Here is a 26014-nt window from a genome sequence, read left to right as displayed (position 1 = left end):
TACGATATGATATCCTAAAAGAGGGCTGGCTTTATATGTAAACCATTCCAGACCCATTAATTCGTTTGGTGTGAATGATGAATTATATATAAAAGGGATATTGCAAAATATAGGCCAAAGATATGGATAAAGTAAGCTTTATTTAGGAAACTAACTTTATATCTAACTAATGTAATTGGACATATGGATAGTTCAAATTTTTGCAATCATTAAACATAAACGGATTTCAAATTAAATACGAAATATCTTTGAGGAATTAAGAAAAAAATTATACATTATTATTATTATTATTATTAGCGTATTAAAAAGAGGAAAAAGATATTTAAAAGATCACTAGTACGTTCACGCAAAATCGCCTGGAAAATAAGTATATCATGGTTTTAAAATGTACCGGATTTTAAAAACCATGACATCTTACTATAATATCAACCAGGATATATCGTGCTGAAAACCATTTCCTATTTGTGTTTCTTTGTTGCGTAAGTGTAGAAATGAATATCAATATTATCGGCAACATTACAAAAGAAATTGAAACGCAAGATCTTTAAACCAGCATTCATGAGCGACTTCGCTGGGCATTACGCAAAACACGAAATTAATTTGAATAATATACTTAACTCTATTGTTGTCCAATTTCAAGCGCCAATAATATAATATTAAATTTATTCAACAAACCAAGAAGATTTATAATAAAAATACCGTAAGTTAAATAAAAATTCTATAAGTAAAATAAATAAAGCAAATTGTACACTAAACGTGATAGCATTTTGTTAAATTTAAATTTATGAAAGTTTCTAACCTCACACTCATTGTACATGAATAATATTTGGCTTCGTTATCCTCAATGAGAGAAAATGCTTTCTCAGTGAATATGTCTGTAGCTTTCAGAGATCTGATGACGCTGGCACCGCCCAAAGTATCGGAAAAATGAGTGAACAGCGGAGAATTTGAGTTGACGAATAGCTTCTTCAACTCTCCATGAGCTTTCGAGTAATACACCTAAAAGCATTAAGTTTCCTCGAAGTTTAGTTATAAAATAAAAAATATTTTAAAACCAGAATATTTATATCCGTTATAATTCTACTATGTATCAAGAATAAAATAATAATTAGCTAGGCTTATACCCAAGGCACCACCAAGTCATCTAGCAATCTTTAATACCTTTATCCCAAGTGACCGGGAGGGTGAAGGCAACGTACGTACCGCTTAGCTTGTTGTAACGTTTTTCATAATTTCGTTTTTTGACATGTTTAGAAGCTATAACTTTTATCCCAAATATAATTTTTTGAAGTATATTCTTTATACGTTATGATACGCAACATTAATATCATATAAAATACACTGAACTAGCCATTTTTGATTCAGGCTTTCAGTACTTAAACTGGAATAACATTGTATTCTGGAATTGGTTAAAGTATATCGTAGGTTTTATCATTACTATAAATTTGTTAGGTCTAAGCTTTTTTGCCCATTTTTATTATGTAATTTTCTAATCGTATATGTTTAATAATTTTGCCATAGTTAATAACTAATTAAATAATAAAAATTTTCCATCGACAGACACTTCATGGTACTATTTTTATTTTTAAAAACGTTTAAAAACTTTTACGCAAGCTTTCGGGCCTTAGCCCCATTTCAAGCGTTTTGTCAATACAAAATTATTTGTATAAATGATTGTTATTATGTAATACATTTTTTCAGGTTTCATTCCTCTTTCCAATATAATATTTTTTTAAAAAACCTTTTTTAGAACATAATTCTTAATTAACAGTTTTTTAAAAGAAATACTACAGTTTTCATTTACAGTTTTTTTTAATTTTTAACTCCCCAAATTTTTTATCGACTAGACGCTTGAAAAGGGACTTAGGCCCGAAAGCTTGTTTAAAAGTTTTTAAATGTTTTTAAAAATAAAAATAGTACCATAAAGTGTCTGTCGATGGAAAAATGTTATTATTAAATTATGTAATTATCTACCTTTCCGCGTAAGGGGTTTATTTAATTTACCGCCTGAATACAAGAAACAAGTAACTTGAACTTTTTGTGGCTTTAAACATATAATTAAATTCCCCAAAGAATTCTGATATCAGTGGTGGAAACAGTAGTCTTTTATCAAAAATATTCGGAAATATATCAATTTTCTATAATGCAAGTGCCTAAACTATCCTAAACTCTTTTAAAAATTTAAAACAATATTTCTCAATATAGCCATAATTTTTTTTACGGTTTTTGTTCGTGGACGATATCGAATAGGTGTTCCTAAAAAATAAAACAATAAAATATAAGAAGTATAAAGTGCTCTTATTCGAGTCAGGAGCACCAATCATTTAAGTGCTATACTTGCATGTTAGTTTTGCACGCGGGTTTCAGAGACCGAAGGGTCTCGCGACTGCAGCACGTGCTCTCTACCTTCAAGAGCTACAGCTTCATGACGTCGACAAAACATTGTCACATGACCTCCCGTATTATTAACAAAAGTTTCGTTTAATAGCAGTTTAAATCAGACTTTCCTTGGTTTGGACTTAACTAAATTAAGTAGTCTGCAGTTCCTTGACGAATTTCTGGCTATACGCTATACTGATTAAGTTGATTAATTTTTTTATCGAAGTTGAAGGATAAATGAACTTCGTAGGTGGTACGAAAATGAAATAGACTCGTTTCTACCTTAAACTCTTTTCAGAGGATGCCCATCAAGATGGTTTAGAAAAGCAAGTTTATTTTACACATATAGCTTATTAGAAAAATTTATGGTTGAATATAAATGGGGTTTGGGTAACAACGATGAAGAAATGACAGTACAGTTATTTGACCACTCCATCAATTTAAATAAGTGTCAACCATAATTACAATCGTATAGAAGTGTGTATTTAAGTGTAAATGGTAAAATAGTCAATTTTTAATAAAACTTAAATTTTTGTTTCCTCATCAACTCCCAAACGGAAAAATAATCTTCATTTAGTATTCTAAAAATCAATGATACCTTAGAAAAAGACCACTCGGGGTGTTTCTCATCCATTTGATTTCAACTCATGTATAATCCACTGCATTTAAGTAACTGCGAATTTATACATTAAATTGAGTAAACTGGTTAAAGTTAAAAACTTAGGTAAAACGAATGAGTAAATTTAAGTTATTTGAAAACTTTAAATTAAGATATACGAATTCATTGAAGTTTCTTTATAGTGAAACCGAAAAAATTCATTTGATTAAAAGTTTGAATCTAAATTTTGGTTTCTGTGAAACGACACACATGCTAAAAGCTCAACTGATTAATTACCATGGCTATAATATGAATATAAAAATGAAAGTGGAGAAACTATCATGGTATAATTTTTTTTAATTGGAGACGTTTCGAGCCGTGGCCCTTTATCAGCCCAATATTTTATTTATTGAGTAAAATTAATAACTTTCATAACTTTAAGGGTCACCAGATTATATATTTCACTGCTTAGCTCAAATTAAACTTAATTCTTTCGATCGTAACCTAAAGTTACTCCTGAAATTGGATAAATTTTTAACAAAGGGTGTCAAGATCTTGTGTCTTCATCAGGATAACCGTCTTCCAGTCTCACCAGGAAGTCACGGAACAACTATGGGAAGTCTCACAAAGACTAAGGGAAGTCTCACAAAAACCATGGGGGTTTTAAGCACACGCGCATGCGTCGTTTCAAAAAACAATTTCACGCACGTGTAAGCGAAGCTTTTGCAAAATTAGACTTTTTTTTTCAAATTTCGCGTCACCTCGCTCGTTCCGCGTCTCAGGTGTGCAGCCGGCTAAAGGCGATTCAAAGATTTACAATTTAAGTTTCAAATGTTTTCGTAAATAAAGTTATCCTGTTTAACTGGACACAAAATATTTATTAAAGTCACCCTTGCATACTTTTATTTACTTAAACTTAAAATAACTAAAATTTATTAATTTTTCTCAAATAAAACACTATTTTATAAATTAACCTTATTTTATTTTATTAATCTTTACTTTTAAACACGCGTTAGCCCAATTTATTTAACTTTTCGCAACTTATTCACCAAACGGAATATACTTAACTCTAACTAGATTACGAAATTTTAAACTATTTAAATTAACAGTAACTTAAATGCAATGCATTAAATTAAAATACATTTGCAATAACCAAATTAACTTGTTGTAACTAATTTCACTTCTATTAACTAAACTTTATTTGATATTTCCTTAGTGTTCTCGAATTTATTTCCATCAACTCTTTTTTTATCTTACATTGCTCGTATTTCCACATCCACAAAGTTAGTCTAAATCATTTGCATCCACGCAGCATTTTTCAACTTACGGTATTTTAATCCCATATATTCCGTGTATTCATATTTGCCTTAAATTAGGTGGTTTCAATTTTCCGAATTCTGGCCAATTTAATTGACATTTAATGTTCAATTTAGTCGCAATTACCTAACTTTACTTGATCGTACAGCATTTCACACGCATTTATCCTAACTAATTCGTATTCACCCGATTAAAGTTAATATAATGGCCTTCTTCCAATTTATACAAATTAAATACCATTTACTGAACTTTACTTATCTTTTCATAATACACTCGCAATAATCTAAATTTATTTATATTTACCGAAAATTAAGCAATTTTACCCGTTTTATTTAACTTAGTCCAATATAATACAATTTACCTCAATGAACTTATACATGTATGTATTTAATTTAATCTTTGCACATTTACTTGAACTTACCTTAATTTATTGTCATTTGCCCAAGTTTGCTCGCAATTAACAAATATTTGAGGAATTATTTTTAAATATAGTTTTTTCAATTTTTATTTTCGTTGAAGTCGCTGATTTCGCATGTTTAATCACAAAGAGAAAGGTTTTTGTGTTTAAAAAATATTGTCCGTTTCACTGGCAAAAAAGGGCCAATTTGAGAATTTTCATTTGAGCTTTTTGTAATTATATTAAAATCTACTGATTAATTGAGTTTTTATCAAATCGGTGAGAAACATCTCGGCTCGTCACATTGTTTGCGTTTGCCTTTTAGCATTAAAGAAACGTTCACCAAAATTCAGTCTTTGGTCAGGAGATGTCGTTACGTTGTACTAACTGCCCTTTGATTGCAAGTTCTCTTCCCACTGGTTAAAAGGGGTTCTCCTTTTCATAAAAGCTTTAAGCGGTTAAAGGTAATAGTGAGTGTAGGGAGCTTTTGGCTCTCATGGCATGAAGGGCTTGTCACCACTCTCCTACGCATTGTAACCCGACCACCTGTTTAAGGCCTTGAGGGTCGCTAGATGACTTGGGCGTAAGGTGTTAACTTGGGCATTAGCCCACGGACTTTTAATCTAAGAGAACCAGAGAGAGGGCGCGTTTTTATCCCCGGGGAAGTGATAAGGGTTCTGTAGGAGATTAAGAGTGGGCCAAGGTCATTGAAGAAAAAAATATGGCACGCGTATATCAGCCAGGAAAAAATGTTGTTGACACTATAGAGAAGATGAAGAAAGATGTTCACAGCGATTATTTTGACGTCGTAAGGTTAATTTTCGATTCTTTTAATGTTTTATAATTAATATGAATAGTTTACTAGATTTAAGAATATTAAATATTTCTAAAATTATTACTAATAAGTTAGGCCTTTGTTCATGTAAATAGTCCGAGGCTTGGCTAACTAGGTGGTATGCCTTTCGGCATTTTAGGAGGCTAAGACTTGCTACGCATTAACTGTAAGGTAAATGTACGTAAAACTTAAAGCTTTAATGAATTTAAATACCTTTAAAGAGTGAAAACTGACAGATAATAGAAATTCCGCCTTATTGCATCGCCGTTTTGAAAACTAATAGACCTTCGCAGACTCCAAAATAACCTCTCGGGCAGATCGAAGTGCGGGGAGAGATAATGTATACAGTGAAAGGCTAGCCCTCGCTTAGATCGATAGTCCGTGATTAGCCTAGCTGTTTATTATTATTAGTATAACTAAGAAGTAACATTGATGTTGATTTTACATTAATTCTTTTCACAAGAGCTGTTGAGCTAAATTAGGTAAGCATCATATTACATTCAACATCAACTTTTACTACAATTAATCCTTTAATTCAGTAAACGCAACCTGATTATAACCAAAGAACTGGTTTACAATATTTACTAATATTCATCGAAACTACATAAAAAACATTAATCAGCTAGGCTAATATACCCAAGGCACCAACAACTACTCTTTTAATGAGGTGAAGGTTACTAATTAAATGTTTTGTACTAATTAGAATAAAATTTGTTCTTACTTTAATAAATATGAAAGGCACAAGGCAAACCACAATCGCCAACCCAAAAATAGGAATTTCAGCCATTACAGATATTAATAAAGAGGTTGTCTGAAATGCATACGCGCTACTCATCAGCAAATTATAGTTCATTCCTTGATCAACTTCCTGGATGTCAGATGTAAAGCGATTAAGTATACGTCCAACTGGAGTGGTGTCGAAGAAGGCTAACGGTGATCGAAGAACTGACTCTAGTAGTTTTCGATTCATTTTAATCGCGGCGTTTAACATAGAAATCAGTAAAAATATTCCTGATAATAAGATAATAGTAATATGTGCCACAATAATGGCTCCAAATATTGAGAGTCCCTTAATGTTTGACATAGTGGCATTGCTCTGATCCGCATATGATGACTGAATATCTGCAGTCCAAAGCACCAACCAGTAATTGGAAACCACAGATAAAGCATAAGCGCATGAAAATCCAAAGAAAATGGCCAAACAGCTCTTTAAACCAATTAGGTTGATATATTTCCATGCCACGGGAACAACTCCCTGAAAAACAAATGGAAAATATAGTTTTTACCTGAAAACGTTGAGATAAAGTTAATATTTTTGTCGTTTTAAACATAAGACAAATTTGATATCTGTAAGATGAAAATAAAAAGCACATTTGCAAAGTTAAAAACTTTATTAATAACGCTAATTACGTTTTCACAGATCACTCGTTTGAGTTGAAACGTTCAAAGCTTTGTTAATAACGATTTAACTTTGCAACGGTGGTCTTACTTTCATCTTATTTATGTATATGAAAAAACTTCGGGAAAATTTTATTTATGGATATATTAAATTTTCTAATAATATAATATATTTTTAATGGTTGTTAAACAACGAAAGGCGAGTATAGGAAAGGTTGAAATATCTTACAAAGTAACTTTAAACTGTAAGATATTCAAAAACAAATGAATAAAATTTTGGAAGGTCCGTTGCGACCAGAACATATAGTGAGTTTTGCCGTTATTTCACTTCGTTAAGTTGGTTTCCAAAGCAACCAGCTACGTACCTCAAACTTCAATAGTTTTCGTTGTAAAAAATGTGCATATGCTAGTTTCAACGTGATATTCACAACCCCAAAATCAATAATATATATTCTTGCGCAACGTCAAACCTCATTAACGTCAAATCTTGTGTAGTATACGATACATTTTATCGATGACCGTATCAATGAGAGTTTACTTAATATCAGTACTTGATAAATCAAAACATTTTTTTGATTAAATGGAGTGACATTTCTAAAAATCATCGACATAGATTCACAGCCAGAAATTTGCTTACACCATTTCAAGTCGATTGTTGATACTGTGTTTCTAATTTATGTATAAGCCAAACAACGTTTATAGATATTCCTTTAACTCCATTATCACGCTCGATAATTGCAATGAAAAACGTCCACATCTTTTGTTGCTACTTACGAGCATGGAAATATTATTTCCAACTAGAACTGTCGAAATGAATCTCGAATTTAGCGTGTATACCAAGAGGATTCTTAAAATATCTGTTTAAAACAAATCGACAGAGAAAATAACAACTTTGGCAACAAAAGCGGAATATAATTATTTTTAACAAGTTATCAGTTCGGTAGAAATAATAAATAAACTCTCGTCCATCCTAAATAAAAAATGTATTTATTTTTGTATTTATCTAAGTTAGGCATCGCCTTTAGGGGACACAGATACATAAACTCGATCAATTATTAATTTCTACTCCTAAGCTCTGAAGTTGTGCCATAAATCAAAGGTAATATAGGCATTGTACCCTAAATTCGAAATTACTGTCATGAGCGAAGTCAACAGCATTTACCCACTTCAGGTCACAATTCCGAAAACTTTAGGTCCATAGTTACCATTGTAAAAAAAATTGAAAGCGCATTACAGCAACCGATGGAGCCCGGTTTTTCGGAGGTCTCAAGCCGGATGTGGATAATCGCTTTGTAAGACAACTCTGTTTTGAATCTAGCGGAACAGTTCTTTTATCTTTGCAGAAATGGAAGATTGACGAATTAGTCTGCGCAATAAGAAGTCTATCAAGTTTATTGTTTCAATAGAGGCTTAACGATTGGCTTCCAGCAAAAATACCTACTAACTAATTAAATTGATTCGTCTACATTAGTCACGCATTCTGCTCAAATATGTTTCAAGATTATTTAAATGTAGCAGAGAACTTCTGAAGTGACGGAAATAAAAAATGTTTAAGATATAAATGATGAGTGAATAATGTTTACAAAATACTTACCCTACTTAGAAAAATTTTTTCCTCTGAAATTATCTTTTTTCCAACGATTTCATCACTATTTTTTTCAAAAGTGGCTTCTCTGAATTTGCAAATAAATTTAATTTTTTTAAAATCAGGTTAGTATAAAATAAATATAAAGCAATTAAAATTATACGTCAGAGCGTATTGTGGTCTACGGATCAAAGTCCTTAATAAATTATCTTTAGTACCCTACCAGTTACCATATGTGCTAATAGTGTTTTCATACCTACGGCGACTAATAAGCTAGTGCATATGAATACAAATGGAAATTATTGTTAACAAAATGGTCTTTTAACACAAGATATTATCAAATATCCCAAAGGTTGGGATACATAACAACAATTGTACTCTATTAAAAGTTCCGTAACAAAAACAGCGACAGTAGGGTCTTCGTGCCGGTTCCACCCAGTGAAAATGGTATTAACCAATTGGAGAACTTAACACCACCATTTGGTATTGGACGGTGATTTGTCAAGGCTGAAGAACCGGGTAGCGAACGAGTAGCCGGTCCCAGCCAGCGCAGTGGAAAGTCACCCCCGGTGGTGAACTACCAAGGCTACACCACAGGGAGGTGCTAGGTGGTGATTACTCAAAGCTTGCAAGCGCGTGGTGCGGAAGCGAATGCGGCACGGGGAGTACCGCGACTGTCTCTAGTCAACTAACGGTCGCGGACGTGAAAATTATTGTCAGTAATAAACATATTGGGTAAACTGTTTAGAAGACTGGGAAATTCGTGCGGCTTTGATAAAAAATCTGGACTACATTTAGAATTAAAAATCTTTACTTTAAAAACCTTTTTAAGTGATGAATTTTGTGAACTCATATTCGCCAGAATAGTCTGTAACGCTAAACATCTTTGGTGAATAAAAACTTGTTAATTTGGGAAAAATGTGTTATTCTTTAAAATGGTTTTCAGATTGCAACATCCTTTTAACGGTCTGATCGCAGGTGCGACTCAGTCTGGGAAATCTTTTTTCCTGGTTAGTCTTATCACCCCACCAGAGATACTTATATGGTTTTATACGGAATATGAACCAAAACTATTTAATTCGGTATTAGATGATAAACCCACAGATAAATTTCACGAAGGATAAGTAGACGTTAAAATTTTGCACCTAAATGTCAAGAATATTGTTATTCTTGATGCCTTTTGCTGTGTTAAATATCAAATAACATGGACGTCACGAATTTGTTTCTAAGAGGTTCCCATCATAAAAACACCTCGGTTTTGGTACCTATGCAAAATTTGTATTTTCCCGTGAAGGAAATGAGAACATTAAATTTAAACGCGCACTATCTGATAATTTTCAAGACACCATGTGACAAATCAGCGAAATTTCATTTGGCTAGACAGATTTCCCCAACTAACAGTAAATACGTCATCGACGCCTTTCACCAAGCAATTCTTAGGGACTTTGGTTATATATGGGTGGATTTGAAATCAAATATGTCGAAGACTACGAACCGAAATATCTAACTACGTGTAATTGGTGTCTGAGAAATTCCGCCCTCGAATATGCGAATAACGACGCGAATAAAGCAATTGTGGGATGTAAATGATCAGAAGAAGCGATTTAAGCGACATTTTAAAAATTTGCGGAAGATATCTAAACCCAATACCGTTGAAAAACGGAAAAAGATTCTTGTACAGAAGGGCGGGTTTTTACTGTTACTCCACTTCTTTCAGTACGTGCGGTTAGAAGTAGAGCTATCAAAAACGGCTAGAAAGATGATCCTAGTTCTTGAAGACGTTTATCGACAACTCAATTTGCAACCGAAACTTGATAAAAACTTGAATACGAAAATGGTTTTATATAATCAGAATCTTAATCAGTCACAAAAAGTGGAGTTGCACCACCATTTATTGCAACGTAACAAAAGGATTAAGTAGGAAAAAAACGTTGAAAAACCAAAAATTGTTATTCGGAAATAGCTATAGCAACCCCAGATTCCTATCTTAAACCCGTCATTGCTTTGTACAAGTGGATTAAAAGAAACAGCCCAATTAAATGGTCTACCAGTGCTCAACTTATTTATAAAGAATGCCCTATAGTTAGATCTAATATCATGGGCATCTTGCACGAAGCAGTTAAAGGATACAGAACCGAAACACGAAATTGTTATATTTGATTATAATTATGAATTCCTTACAAAGAGGAAATACAGAAAATTGGGAACGACCTCGACAACTGTTTGCTTAAAATAGATAAAGTTTTAAGAAAGTGAACTAAACCCGACGGAACGAAAGATCTTCTCGTACGTTAGCGTGGTTAACGTTCAGATTTTGACTCTTATGTGCAAGAAAACCGAGGCGCTATCTACTTCCTCAAATTATGTACACCGATTACAGGGAGTACATCCTTTGGTAGTGAAAAATTTGTATTTGATTACGTAATCACTTTAGTTCAGTCAAAGCTACAGGCTTGTTCACCGATTACGAACAGTGATCAGCCCTCGAAGAAAGCGTAGTACAATCAGTTTCTATATAACGTTACCCTTGGACTTTTCTAAAGGCTATTTCAAGAAAAAAAATAAGAGCAAGTTCAGGAAGTATTTACGAGAACGATTTTAACTTAAGAGAACGTACGAAATTGTACTTGCTGAACGTGGACTAACGTTAACGAAAAATGTTTAGTTCGAATTTGGAACGCTGTAGAAGAACTACATTTGTACACGATACTTTACAGGTGTCCGTTGAAGAACCTATATCCAAGAAGCCTAAAAAAGTACCTAAACAGACAATCAAGAAGACGACAATGAAATTAAACGCGAAACAGGAAAATAAAATATTGATAAAATGGATCTCAAAGATGAAATGCATGATTTAAGCATACTTATACCTCCTGGATATTACGACTCTACCCAAGAATTACTAGAGATTGTGTCACTCGATGATGATGTTCAAAAATTAACTCAAGGGTCAAGTTGTATTACAACAAACCAAGTATACATTCCGTATGAAATCTCCATTATATTAGGATTCACGAGAATTCCAGGCAAAGATGTCACTGTGGTTACTTCCATGACAACACCATTTAGCTGTGATATGGACGCTGGGTTAGATTATATTTTCATTTGATCTGATATATTACAAAGCCGATCGGTTGGAGATTGAGATGTTCCATTATTTCGTATTCTAAATAATAAAGGAAAAGACGGAGACACTGTTGAGAAGGAGTTTTCTAGAGCCCATTATATGCCTATTGCGAATCACAATTTTCAAACTATTGAAATTAATATTATGAGGTAAATGGGTGAGCATGTACATTTTGAAATGGATAAAGTTCACTTCACTATTCATTTTAGACCCCGAAGAACATAGACTTCTCTATAAAATCAGGCGTAAAATCTTTATTCTGCTCATTTGTGGCTAGCGAGTCAAAGGAGAAACATGTATCCACGTAATTTAGATCATGTTTTTGTAAACGAGTGTAAGAACTATTACTTAAATCAAATCGTACACGGATAAATTTCGGTATACCGTGGAGTAGCCGTGCAAAGAGGATATGGTCTTGGAAATATATTGGCCTTGCCATTTCGGTCTGCCTTTTCTCAAAAAGGGAGCTAAAAATTGCTTTTGACGTCTCGAGTGGTGCGGGGGAAGAAACCTTAAGTAGAGCCGTGGAAGCAGTGACTTAGCTGACTGGAAACGGTTGTAAAAGGAAACGTAAAACGTCTCCCATCATTCGGTTCGAACCAGGCAGAAGAAAAATCATTCTATGCTTGAGTCTGATAAGTTATCGTAGTCACCATTGAACAATGTCGCTTGCCCACCCCAGTTCGCGGAACAGCATTAGCTTGGAACTGGATTTATTTCACGTACCTTATACTCAAACTTTTATAATAGGAAGTCAATGGGTTGAATATATTCCAACATCGAACGTAAATTAAAACCAAGCAATTATCTGCAATTTCGCCGGAAACTCAGAGACGTACATTTATCTGAAAAACACCCTACTTCAAATTCAAGTGATAATTGTGAAAGTAGATGGCACTTTACCAAAACCTTTATATTCATAACGATATATCAAAAAATACGCCTGTGGACAAAGTTGGTCCAGAAAATTTGTTTTTATAAAGTCTCTTTGGCGAAGTTCACGATTTGGGTGACAGACAAGCTACGTTATGCCATCAACAGTACCTTTACAAGAGCATGATTCAAACTCTTGAAATTCGGTGGTCCAACCAAGGAAAGTTTCTTAACTGCGTTTCTATTCTATAGAGACAAAGCTGGAAAATTTTCTCGAGAATTTGTCATTGACATGATAGGAGTTGTACGAGCCGATATTTGTCAACAAACACAGTTTATTCCTAACCTGATAGACGTAAATTTCAATACGAATTAATATTCGGAGAACCATTTCCACCTACAGTTATCGTGATTTATTGACAAGAACAGAGCAGTTTTATTCGATCAAAGCTCATAATGGACTCACAACAACTTGTAAAACTACTCAAGAATGCCCATTCACCAGAGATATTTGTACAGAGAAGTTTATCCTCAGGGAAAACTCAGAATAGTTTTCCCTGAGTGAGGAGGAACTTCCCAAGAATGTGAAAACTGAAACGTCCAAAGGGGTAGGAGCACATCGGTGTATCTCTCAAAGTAACTCAATTGTACATTTGGGCTGTTTTTGAACTGGGAAAATGAAATGAATTAGAATAGCAACTCATGTAAGACACATCCTTGAACTTTGTACGCAAACGTTATTTAACTATTTCTTTTGGATAAAAAAAAACGAAAAAATACTGTACATTTCAGTTTCGGAATTTATTTTAAACATTTTATTTTTCCCGCCCAAAAACCGCCCAAATCTTTGCTAGATTTGGGCTATATTAAAGAAATTGTTTTATCATAAATAAACGTCAACGGTGGCCGAACGATTTTTCACCGTATATTACACAGTACTGATGAGCCCCAATAGGTCGAAACCGGTCTTCTGTTGGAATCTCTGGCTAAAATAATTTTGAATTTTGATATAAATATCTTAACGTTGGAATTCAACGGAAGCCCGAGCGTAAAAGATGTCTGCGGAATAGCGACCGCCATGCAATAATTGGTGAAATATTTCACTATAAATTGCAATGGACTGCTCACATATAGGGCACTCTGAATGTTTATTAAATGACTTCTTGTCTAGCCATACTGAAAAGATCTATGAAATTGGCTCGCAACGTTTGCAGTTAAAGCCAGTCAAAGATGGCTACTTTAGTGCATTTTGATATGATTGTCGATTCGTATCTTTATTTTTTTTTAATCGTTCATGAAATTTGAATCATTTATATGTTAAACCTTAACTTTAGTGACAGTATATTTTTTATACATTTAAATAGAAGTATATCGGTGATTTAATTTCTAGGATTAGTTTCATCTAAGACCATTTACACCTGGACTACAATGCCAACGTTATAACTCCGATTTCACAAAACACCATCAAGTGGAGAAAATCCGCGAATGCAATCCACAAACATGCCATCTTTAAGAGGCTAAAGGTTTGCGCTCTCTAACTCTGTCTCGGACTCGGGGCTCGTCTTCATTTCTAGCGGGTGGACGAGTATCTAACACCATGGTAAAAATGATTAAAAACAATTCCTTAAAAAAATTTGAAAATTCATAATTAAACATAACTTCAACAAGTTCTCAAACGTTTTAGGTGGAATTTCAATAAACTTTGATTTGTGGTTTCCACTTAAGCCTTGACGCCGTAAATAACGGGCGAAAATTGGTCATGACTCGCGGGGCGACCGAGTAAAATGTCGGGAGAGGAGGGCGACGCCATTGTCGATGGCGACGCTATGAACGAAAGGAGCCCGAATTCCCTTGTGGACGAGAGTTGCCTCTAAATAACGATGGTGGCGTTGGGGTAGCGGCAACACTAGCCTAACAACAACGCCAACCTTTATTGCAGTCCAGATGTAAATGGTTTTAGGTTTGCAAGTTAAATTTAGTGTCAACATATTTAAACATTAAATATCATTAACATTTCATTCGTTAGTTTTTATCTAAATAATATTAAAATATTTTACTTTGAATAGGACTGATCAGCTACTAATCAAAAAATATATAACAAGTTTAAATGCTTTGTCTAGTTATCTTATAATATGTAAGAATTAAAAATCTTCTTACTTACTAGCATTAAAGCCTTTAAACGAGGTTAAACAATGTGTTGTAGTTTCTTTGCTATAGCGTAGTATTTCATACCCATTGATATATGGTCTGTGCGTTTCTTGATCATCTTCGCTTTGTTTAGTGTTTCTTACAGCATAGAAGCAAATAATTCCGTGAAAAATGTAGCAGAACGCCTACTTATAAGGGAGTTGCTGGAGAACGTTGAAGATCACCGTAGTCTTTTAACTAAAGAATAGAACATTGGAATTACCTTTTTGAAGTATATTTCGTGATGTCTGCTTTCGATTTTTCTTTCTGAACTATCCCTTTGCTTTCAATTCCTTCTTTGCTTAACTCATTTAAGAGATCTTTGAACGGACCCTCTTTCTGTAGCAATTCCTCGTACGTCCCTTTGCCTTCAATTCTACCATTACCCATCACGTAAACAACATCGAAACGCGGAAGAAGAGACAAATTGTGGGTAACCACTATTCTCGTCTAAAACATGTTTTAAAATTGAGTTATTACATGGAAGTTTAAACACTCTTGTTATCATTGAGAAACTAATCATAATTACATTTTACGCAAACATGTTTTGTTTTATTTAGGTGCTGATTAACTTTTTTTGGTATTTTGAAAATACCCCTCTCGTTTGAGGTCGTCGACTATAGTCTTTATTCTGAGCTATAAGAAATTTCATGGGCTAGGGCTAATTTAATGAAAATAACAGTTGCAACAGTTGATTTTCCCTTGAGAAAAAGAGTAAGCATCGACACCCCTGGGAAAAGTAATTTTTTTAGAGCTTACAAAGTTTAATCATGCGGAAAAGTATCACATTATTTCCCCTGAGGTGTATCCGCGTTCCAAAGAAATTCCATGTGTGAACGGTGTCTGCCATATAAGCCTAAACGTTGCGTAAAAACTGAAAAATGTGACACTTACTTTATTTTTAAGTAATCCATTGGATCCAATCACCATCTCGAATAAATGGTTCGCGGTGTGAGTGTCTACCGCGCCTAAAGGATCGTCCAACAAGTAGATGTCTCGGTCCAAGTAAACAGCTCTGGCTAAACTCACTCGTTGCTTTTGACCCCCACTAAGGTTAATTCCCTGCAGAAATATTTAAAGATTAACAATCATTTCAAGCGATTTCTGTAGAGTTAAGCTGTAAGGTTTTGAACATAGTTATTTTACTTGTCAGATATTACCAAAATTCATATACGTAAATTAAAGATATTTTGCCGATATTCTTAGTAAAGTTAGTTATATAATTGATTTTGATAAGCTACAAATTTTGCATTTATATTGAAAAAATATTTCGAAATTCAACACAAAATTTACATTTCATGTTTCTGCACTTAATTTTAAATGATTTGACGGTCGCTGTGAATTAAAAGGTAATACAATATTAAACTAAATGGATTCATTTTTGTTTCAAAGATATAAATTTATACATATACGATTCCTACCAACTCTAAATTCACACCCTATAATGATTGAAATTCGCAAATTTCATCTACAATATTTGAGAAAAATTAATTGATATCCGTGGCGTATATTCAAAGTTTAATTACGCAATGATATAACAAAATTAACTTGATTTTTGCGAATAGTTGGTTAGCTTATTCAACGTTGTATTGTTGGACAAAAAACTTTCTGTAAATTATGATATTAAATTTGAAAGTTGGTAGGCATAACAATGTTATATTTCCACAAATATGTGCGGTATTTTGACAGATAAAATTAGTCTATTATTAATTTGACTAGCCGTCAACTGTCGAGTTAACGTCATCAATATAATTAAATGGAGCACACATATAGAATATATACAAATTATTTATGTTATATGTTCTATTCAAAGGCCGTGGTCAAATTGTTTTGCACAGAAACTCACAGATATGATTGAACGTTATTTCAACTATATCTAAATTTTGATATCGGAAATGATTATTTATTTCGTAATTTTAGTTGATACTTGTCGCTCAACGCAATTTTGAAAAGAATTGTTATAGAACCGAAAAGGAATGAAATTACTTTTTCGCCTATTTCTGTTTCGTCGAAAGCTGGTAGAATGTTGATGTCTTCTTCTAAAGCACACGCCTCGAGAACTCTCTCGTACTTTTCTCGGTCCATTTCGCGGTGGAACAAAATGTTGTTCTTCAAAGATGCATTCTGAATCCAAGCTTGTTGAGGACAATAAGCCACAGTTCCCTTCGGTGATTCAATTCAACCAGTAAATATAAAATCGAAAGGGAAACCCATTATGATCACAAATTTTTACTATTTTAAAGTATTTATCTACTCTAATATATATAAATAGGGTGACAGAGAACTCTTCATGATGATTTAAATGACTGAATTAAAATGTCATATGGATTAACCATTTAAATGTTTCCTTACGGGAGCTCCAAACTAAGTGGTTTAACTTAAATAGCTCAATAACTTAAGCCTTCGTCATGGTAAACCGGCATAGAAACCTTAATTTCATTTTACTCGAGTTCAGTTCTATTTCATATTGCAAATATTTAAATGGTTATTATTTAAAATTTAAAAAAATGTTTTTTAGTTATCTCGTGTTTGCCCCCTAGTAGACTTTGTTTAATTCCATTAAAGGTAAATCACCTTGTGGCTGGGCAAATTAAGAAGCTCTTTTTGCGAGCTTTCCAAGGAAAACGAATCGTAGGAATGTGGCGTTAGTTATGTGCTGAACCCGTACTTAGTATATACCGTTTAACTGACATCAGACTACTTTGGGGCACAATGAAGCAGCTTGTCTATAACCGAAAAACAGGTTATCGCGATCAAATTGCGCCATTGATTGAGGCAGGTAAAATAGAAAGGGCAAGTCATATAATAAAATAACTCTGAATAAAATTTTAAGAGATTGGGTGACACTGTGCATGGCCATGAACCAAATAAGAATCGAATTTTTATCTTACGTTAACTCTGATCTCTCCGCGGCATTTTTCCGTTTCACCAAGAACAGACGACAACAGAGAGGTTTTGCCAGATCCGACCTTTCCCACAACAGCAGCCAAAATTCCTTTTTCAAATTCCAGATTTATTCCAAGGACAACGGGCTCGTCGGAAGAATGCCAAGTGAAATATCCGTCAGTAAATTCAATTGCTTCAAAAGAAAACCGTAAATAGCGCGTAAACATTTCATATTAAATAAAACCCATATACCCAGTAGCACCCTAATAAAAGGAAAATTTGTACAGTAAAAAAAGCTTTTAAATAATAGGCATGCAGTTCCTTTTATATCCTCGAATTAAGGTTAAACGAACAGTTTAATTGATAATAACGATTTTGCAACTAATCAACTTCGAAATAGGGCAAATAGGCAGTGACCAATTTCTTTTAAATATTCTGAAATAAATTTGGTTATAAGTTAACTTAAAGCTTAGGACTAATTTCACTTCATGAGAAACAATTTCATGTCCTTTAAATGCGAGCATATAAATTTCAGAATTTCACTTATTTTTGTATGAACCGTAAAAAAATTCAATCTCTGTGGGAAAAACTGTGTAACCAAGACGGTAATTTCATATATTATTTTTGGTTTTGGCATAATTTTGTATGGAGCCATAATATCATTTAGTTTCTTCTACGAATCGCATCCTCGTTTTGGATGAAGAAGTCGATACTTTTGACTTGGGGCTTTCCTGCTCTATCTTAAGGATATACATCCCCGACTAATAAAAGAAACTGTAGTACCACTTGCTAGTGCCCTTCTTATTATCAACAAACCAATACATTTGTAGTAAATTATGACATACATTTGGAAAACGGTCAATTTCATACCCTTAAGATAAAATCTAACGCCTATCAAGTAGACGAATTAAAACGAAACCGATAAGACTTACTTGCGCAATATGAAAATTTATACATTTTTTATATTCTGAACAATAAAATTATACTATATAATTATAACGTTTGTCCCATTTAATAGCTTTCCCCATAGAATTTTGCTTATTTTTAAGAATAAATCTTTATTATTGCCGTGTAATTGGTTTCGCCGTTTAACTATTGATTTTTTCTTTTTATCAAAACAATGAAATAACCACGTTAAGTTTTAATAAGAAATAATGATGGTATGATTTTTGTTTTTAACCACTTCCTGATTACAAATTATTGTATGTTTTCAAAAGAGCAATCTCTTTGCTTTTTCAAATATTATTCGTACATATTTACATGTACGACTTGAATTACTTTAATCAATAAATTTATTAATTTAGACAAACCTCAAATTTTCATTTTTGGTATTCTTAAAGTTTTGCCTTATAACAGCTGTAGGTAGCTAAAACATTTGTAACTTTACATACTAGAGCGTCACAAAACCCCAACGGGTATTTTTGACAAAAACCTGAGCGGAACGAGCTAGCGACAATATAAATAATTCAACTATGGAACACACATTTAAAGAAATTAAGGTAATAACTTTTATTTTTATGACATACATATCATAGTAGTTTCAGCCTCTCCAGTTATTTTTTTTTGAAAGCTAGCCCGGTCTTACTATTGACTTTCAAAAGTCGTTCTACGTTAAATCCGGGATCGAAAATTATGCCGTCCAATGTTTTTACGCGAATTCGTTGGGTCCGAGATCAACAACTGCTTGCTCAAGTGTAAAGCCCTGGGAACGATGAAAGCTGATTGCGTAAGCAACTTGCAAGTTGCAGTGGGAATTGCTTACGAGTACAACGGTGACTGGTGGGATCGGTATCAGATTGTTGTATAACGACGGACCTGAGTATGTTGGAAAGTTAACAAACATACAAAGTGGCAACTCGTTTAAATACTCGCGAGTATCGGTTGAAATATAGATAATGTCAATGACTTTGCCTATAGTACCAATGCCAGTTTCCCTATCTCTCAATAAAAAAACCCTCGAAGGGATTCCCCTCATCAATTACTGTTTTCGAGATATTGCGAAATTTCTGCGAATTATCAGAGCCCCCATCCCCCTCCACTTCTCTGCAAAATGTTCCCGTACAACTCGCTCCTATCCCCACCGAGCGCCCCCCCCCGTCTACCCTCTCGCGCTCTCTCTCTCTCGCAACCCGTGGCTCATACCATTCCTCTTTCTCTTCCGCCCCCCCCTCCTTTGAAACTTACTAACGGACGACCGTTCCTATCCCCGTCTAGCACCCCCCGTGGCTCATACCATGCCTCTTTATCTTGCGCCCCCCCTCCTTTGAAACATACTAGCGGACGGACGGACGGACAAAACTTTCCCATTGAACTCGCTGCTAAGAGAGCTACGCTCGCTTCGCTCGATTATCTTACTATTATCTGCAACCATGCTAGAATCTCCTGATAGAAAAGCAATTGTTAGTGAAAAATAACAATTATTTTACCAATGTCATTGTTATGTTTTGAATGGCCAGTTTGAACGTATAATTTTATTTCCCTTCCGTTAAGAATTCCGTTAATCCGTTTGAATGAGACCCTTAACTAAAAAAAACCAAATTAATATTTTTAACATAATAATAAGTACTCTAGAATGAGATTTACCATTGATAGTTCATTTATAAAATTTGGCAAACTGAAAGAATTTGCAGTGACTGCCGCTAATATTTGCAAAGTTGTAAACGCGATTGAAGGTGACAAGACATTATCATTATCCAACAAAACGAACATCGCGAAAGATAGAAACGCTCCCTGCAAAATATGTTGTTTACAATTAGACAAAAACAAAACTTTGTAAATAGTTAGATCGTTTTCATTCCAAGTTGCTTAGTTACACCGATAAACATTTATTAACGAATTTTTAGTTTAAACTCCAGTTTTAAATTAAACTATATTACAAAACAAAAGCCCAACCGGGGTTTTCTCTTACAAAAAAGCTGTCCTCAAATATTTATCTAAAATAAGCAATATTAACTAAACCAATAATTAAGAAAGCTCACCGAATTAAATAATGTTGCTAACTCTGTGGGTTACGACCTTAAAAACCGATGAACTCATTAATTTCTGATAATACGGATTCATAACATATTAAAAATGAACTTTAAGTTTTATGTTTTTCAAATATTGTGTTATGATCTTATCTTAACTTTGATCGATCTCGTTTTTCAAACATTATACATGTTTGTGTTTAAGGAGAGATTCATTTATCTTTACGATAGTTTGTGTTTATTCAAGGTGGTCTAATTCATACCTATTTCGATGCTTCCATAGCTAAATTTGTATTAAACTTTCTGTCAATTTTTACTGGAATTGCGGCTAAACTCGAACACTTATGAGTTATATTATATATATAACCAAGAATGTATTTATTTATACTCAGGGAGAATGAATATGTCGAGACTATCGATGGATACGTTGAGGCTCTAACCCCGTCACGCTTAAGGGGGGGGGAGGAGGCGGTCTTTTTTTTTGCGTCCTCGCAGCAGCGTTAATCGCGTCGAAAAACGTAATTTTTAAGAACCAATTAGATTGCAGTATTATTTGATTTTATTAAAGCCGAGGAGCATACCGGGGGTTCCAACGGGTGGAATTGGAGAAACGCTAAAAATAATGTCGACATATTCATTCTCCTTGAGTATAAATAAATAAATACATTCTTGATATAACCTGAAGCTTAAAATTCGCGAGGTCTTCCGCATTAAATGAGTCGTCCACCCAATAGCTACGTCAAAATGTTTTAGCCTATGAACGCCAAGAAATCAAATTATGGGCCAGGTCTTAATTTTTCCACCAGTATACATGTACGTTGTCAGATCAGAAATATGGACAAGTACTACTTGGGACTGTCCATAAATATTGTTAAACAAAGCCCGCTTATCACGCTACTTTACATCAAATATGCTAAACTTTCTGAAGCTGGATTCATAAATGGTTTGTTTAAGACCCATATAAAACTTGACCATATTTATGACTAGACAACGTATACTGGCGGAAAAATTGAGACTTTGCCCAAAATTTGATTTCACGGCGCTCATGCGCTGAAACATGAAGACGAAACATTTCTGTTTTAATGCGGTGGACTTTGCGTATTTTAACTCTAAAGTGATTATGTAAGTCGATTCGAAATACGGCATTCGGTCGTCACTCATTTGAAATGCCAAAACAAAGTTTAAAGATAGATATAATAATTTTTTTAAACGCAATTAAGAAATTGGGTGTTAGAAATGTTTTTTTTTTGTGTTTTGTTATTATCACTTTTTTTTTTAACTTATAACGCAATTTGTGTGTTTTGACGTGGTGGGGAAAAAGAGTTTCTTTATTAAGTAAACGATGATTAGATACTGAGGCTTATCGGATAAGTAATGTTTTGCTCTAGAGCGGTCGGCAAGAACAAGTAAGTAAAAAGAAGATGAAATTGTTTTATTTTTGACAATTTGGCTATCTTTGACTACTGCCCATTATTAGCACATTGATGACAGAGAGATAGTTTCAATAAATGTTTGTCGTGTGCGTGTGGCTTTTCCAGTGGTATCTCACGTGTCTCACTACTATTAGTGAAAACTAGTCACTTTCCCAGCCCTTGCTATGTGGACTATCGTACTCTTTGATATTCATTTGAATCTTCAGAGTCTAAACTACAAACGAATAGACGGTTAAGTAAGATTGGAAGGTTGTTTTAGTGACATCAAATACACGAATCTGTTTACGTCCAGTTAAAATTTCCAATCACTTTTTTTTATTAGGTAGACATACTTATAAGTATCAAACAGAGACATCAACTCAATGGTGTTTTAATTTTGAGCCAAAGCCGTTCTTGAAAGCACGAAATTATTTGGATATATGCTATATAAGCGAAAATTTTTATAAGAAATGTCACGGTGTAAAGAGTAACTTTTTTTTGTGAGAAAACAAGTAAGGCGTTGGATCGTACGCAATCCTTAGACGCCCTGCACCTTGAATAAAGCTTATAGAAGTAAGAGAGAGGACTAGAGAAGGCCTACAGAAATGAGGTGAGAGAGGAACACTGAAAGGGCCCGCAGCAATGCTGGAAGATGCACGTGGGTAAGAGCTTGAGCTAAATGAGAGCCGCTAGGATGAACCGGAAGACAAGTAAGGCAGCGTACTAAAGGGCCGCGGTGAGCCGCAAAGCGGGGACAAGAAAAAATAAAATGTTCCAGGTCGTCGTGTAGTGCACATGCTGAGCAGGATGGGGAAGGCGCACGATCGAAGCGATAAAGCACGGCAGGAGTAGGGAAGCGATCTAACAAGGCCAAGAAGAACGGACGCTCTAAAGAACGCCGCAAGCGGAAGCGCCAAATGGCTGGGTACTGCGGCGTCGGTTGGACCGAATACAGAAAACGTCCGGTAGGTAGCGCAGAGAAATGAAGTGTCCAGGAGGTCATCAATACATCAGAAAGAGTCCTACGGCATTGTAAGGTGTCAGCAGGTGAGAAAATATAAGGTGATACCAGGGAAGCAGTGGCGCCTTTAGCAGCTCTGTCGGCAAACTCGTTACCGGAAATCCCTACGTGCGCTGGAACCCACAGAAGAGAGAAACGGGCAGTAGGACAATCTCGAAGCCGAGAAGCAATTGGGAGTAATAAGGGATCGGTGCCGTCTGTGCGGCTAAGTATCGCAAGAGCAGAGCGGGAGTCCGAGCTAATCGTCGCGTCATCAATGTGATGATCCAGTAGCCAGAGGGCAGCCTGGACAATTGCCGCCAGTTCGACGCGGCAGATGGACAACTTGGAGATGTGCGGAAAGAGCAGGTGCCATCCAGGCTAGGAATATGAAAAGCCAGCCCAGAGTACATATTATTAGGACGACGTGAACCATCGGTAAACACTACACAGTGATCTAATGGATAGAGAGACAATCGGCAAGAAAATTTATCAGCCAACACCATTGGGAGGGAGGATGCTTTCGTCCCCTCAATCCAATCCCCGTCTGGGAAATGGTCCATGGGGCAAAATACGACGCAAGGGGGGCACGAAGGATAGAGCGGTACAGAATGTCGACCTTGTGAATAAGAAAAAGGTGAGCTAGAGCCCCACGAAAGGAAGCTGAAGTGGGATTAGTTGGGGACATCCATTCAGCAAGAAAGTGGGAAAGAGGACAGGTGAAGCAGTGAATCCCGTACCTCAAAAGTTGAATATCGCGATGTAAAGACAGAGGAGGGACAAAGCTTACAACTTCCAGCGCCCCTATAGACGCAGACTTCGGTGCTCCAAGTATCACCCGTAGGCAGGCGAACTGGACGCGATCTAACAGAGCAAGGGAAGTTGCAGTTGCAGTGCGGTAGGCCATCGCTGAGTAATCTATACGAGACCGAATAAGACCCAGGTAAAGCGTGCGGAGATATTTGCTGGGGAGACCCCAGCGAGCCCCGGCCATTGAATGGAGCAAGCCGACTAACCGGAGGCAGCGAGTTCGCAGAGCAACAAGGTGTGAACGCCAGATAAGACGGGTGTCAAAGAGCACTCCAAGGTAACGGGCAGTGCGGGATATTGGAAGGGGGTGACCATCCAAATGGAGGTGAAAAAATGAAGATACATCACGCTTCCTCGAAAAACACATTGCTACACATTTCGCTGGGGAAATGGGAAGGCCACGACAAGAGATGTAACGGGACGCCGCGTCCAGCGCATCTTGCATATGGAGGTTGAGGAGGCTCAAAGAGTGGCCAGTGAGGAAGATATCAATGTCGTCCGCAAACATCGCAAGCTGAACACCGCTGGGAAGAACCGCGGGCAGATCATCTAGGAGGAGACTGAAGAGCAGCGGGCTGAGAACAGCCCCTTGAGGCACACCACGAAGCAGCGGGAAAGAAAAAGAGAGCGAGTTGCACACCCGCACACGAGCGACACGGTCCGTGAGGTAAGACCGGAAGAAGGTTAGGCTAGTACCGAAGCGTCAAATCCCAGCGCTGTTAGTTTGCGAAGGACAAAATCATGATTGGCGTTTCCAAATGCATCCTTGATGTCGAGAAAAACGCCCACACAAGAATTTTGTGTGGAAAGGGCATGCTTAGCAGTCTCGCTGAGATAGACAACATTATCCATACTGCGGCGGGCATGACGGAAAGCCGTCTGAAAAGGCGAGCGAGTACCCAGAGATTCGAGCCACCAATGAATGAGGCGCTCGAAAAGCTTCCCGAGAACAGATAAAAGTGTAATGGGCCTATAAGAAGCTGGATCGTTAGGATCCTTTCCGGGCTTAAGAAAAGCCACAATGATGCCGGATTTCCAGGCGGTAGGCATATAATGCGCTGACCAGCACGCGTTAAAGATCCCAAGAAGAATGTAGAGGGCAGTCATAGGAAGATTTCGGATCAATAGAAGAGAAACCCGATCAGCTCCAGGTGCAGGATTCCTGGTACGGGATAAACCGTAAAAAAGCTCATCCAACGTGAAAGGACGCGAAAGAGCGGAGGGTGCAAAGACAGAGGCCAGGGGACCATGTCTAGTACCCGCCACTGCCGCAGAAGAGAAATGTGAGGCCAAAACGTCAGCGGCCGCTGCAGCCGAGGACACGGGGCCAGAGGCCGATTTCTAAGGGGGAATCGGAGAAGTGGGAGGAGTACCGTCAAACCAGCGAACCTTCCGCCACAGAGAAGGAAGGGGAGCCGCATCAGATAGATGTGAACAAAAAGTACGCCAAGAAGAGGTACGGGACTGTCGGACAAGACACTTAGCACGCGCCGTGAGCCGGCGAGCAGTTTGAAGATCATCAGGGCGTTTAGTCTGATGCGCCCTGCGTCGAACCGCAGCAGCGGCTCCAAGGGCAATGGCAATACGAGTGGACCACCACGGAATAGTACGCAGAGAGGGAGATCCAGGACTAGAGCCATGGACAGGGATGGTAGAATGGGCTGCAGTGACAACATGGGAAGTAAAGGCCTCTACATCGGTATCTACTGAGGGGGAGGAAGTCCAACCTGTAAACAAATGGCCAGCAAGGGAGTGATAGCGATTCCAGTTGGCACGAGCGTAATCCCAATGAGGAGGGGCATCATGTACAGTAGCACCACCTTCGGAGCAGCGAATAAACAAAGGGAAATGGTCACTGCCGGAATCCGGCAGCACAGACCACTGACAAGTAAGAGCCAAGTCAGAGCTGACGAAAGTAAGGTCAATCGAAGAGTCATTCTGAACAGCGTTACCCTTGCGAGTAAACGACCCGTCGTTGAGCAACGTGAATCTGTCCAGGGACTCGTACCAATCGGCCAATAAAACGCCCTGGGCATTAGTGGAAGGTGAACCCCATAAAGGATGATGGGCATTAAAATCACCCATAATTACAAAGGAGTCTCCGAGGCAGCCAGAAAGAAGATCCAAGTCGACACGCGATGCGCAGCCATGAGGGTCATAAACGCTAGCAACCGCCACCCAGCGGTTAGCAATAAAGCAGGTAACTGCAACAACTTCAAGTGTGACAAACTTGGGGAGAGGAGT

The 26014-nt window shown here is 36.3% G+C and overlaps 1 protein-coding gene across 2 annotated transcripts in view; it reads right to left on the bottom strand.

Annotated features, from left to right (window-relative positions):
- The window catches only part of LOC149954470 (ATP-binding cassette sub-family C member 1-like), a 50784-nt gene that overhangs the window by 11607 nt on the left and 13163 nt on the right, over positions 1-26014 (bottom strand). Inside the window, exons 5-13 of one of the 2 annotated variants that reach the window (XM_090169078.1) lie at positions 20166-20312; positions 20009-20105; positions 17588-17775; positions 16683-16859; positions 15591-15758; positions 14920-15146; positions 8519-8597; positions 6248-6781; positions 800-999 (exon numbers count right to left, since the gene is read on the bottom strand). In XM_090169078.1, coding sequence (XP_090025204.1) covers positions 800-999; positions 6248-6781; positions 8519-8597; positions 14920-15146; positions 15591-15758; positions 16683-16859; positions 17588-17775; positions 20009-20105; positions 20166-20312 — 1817 coding nt within the window. The remainder of the gene's footprint in view (positions 1-799; positions 1000-6247; positions 6782-8518; positions 8598-14919; positions 15147-15590; positions 15759-16682; positions 16860-17587; positions 17776-20008; positions 20106-20165; positions 20313-26014) is intronic. The other variant, XM_090169079.1, reaches the window with a different exon arrangement.

Source organism: Leiobunum rupestre, chromosome 3 (assembly GCF_980474605.1).
Source record: "Leiobunum rupestre chromosome 3, qqLeiRupe1.1.hap1, whole genome shotgun sequence".
NCBI classification, from domain to species: Eukaryota; Metazoa; Arthropoda; class Arachnida; order Opiliones; family Sclerosomatidae; genus Leiobunum; species Leiobunum rupestre.
This window is presented reverse-complemented; position numbering and strand designations above follow the sequence as displayed.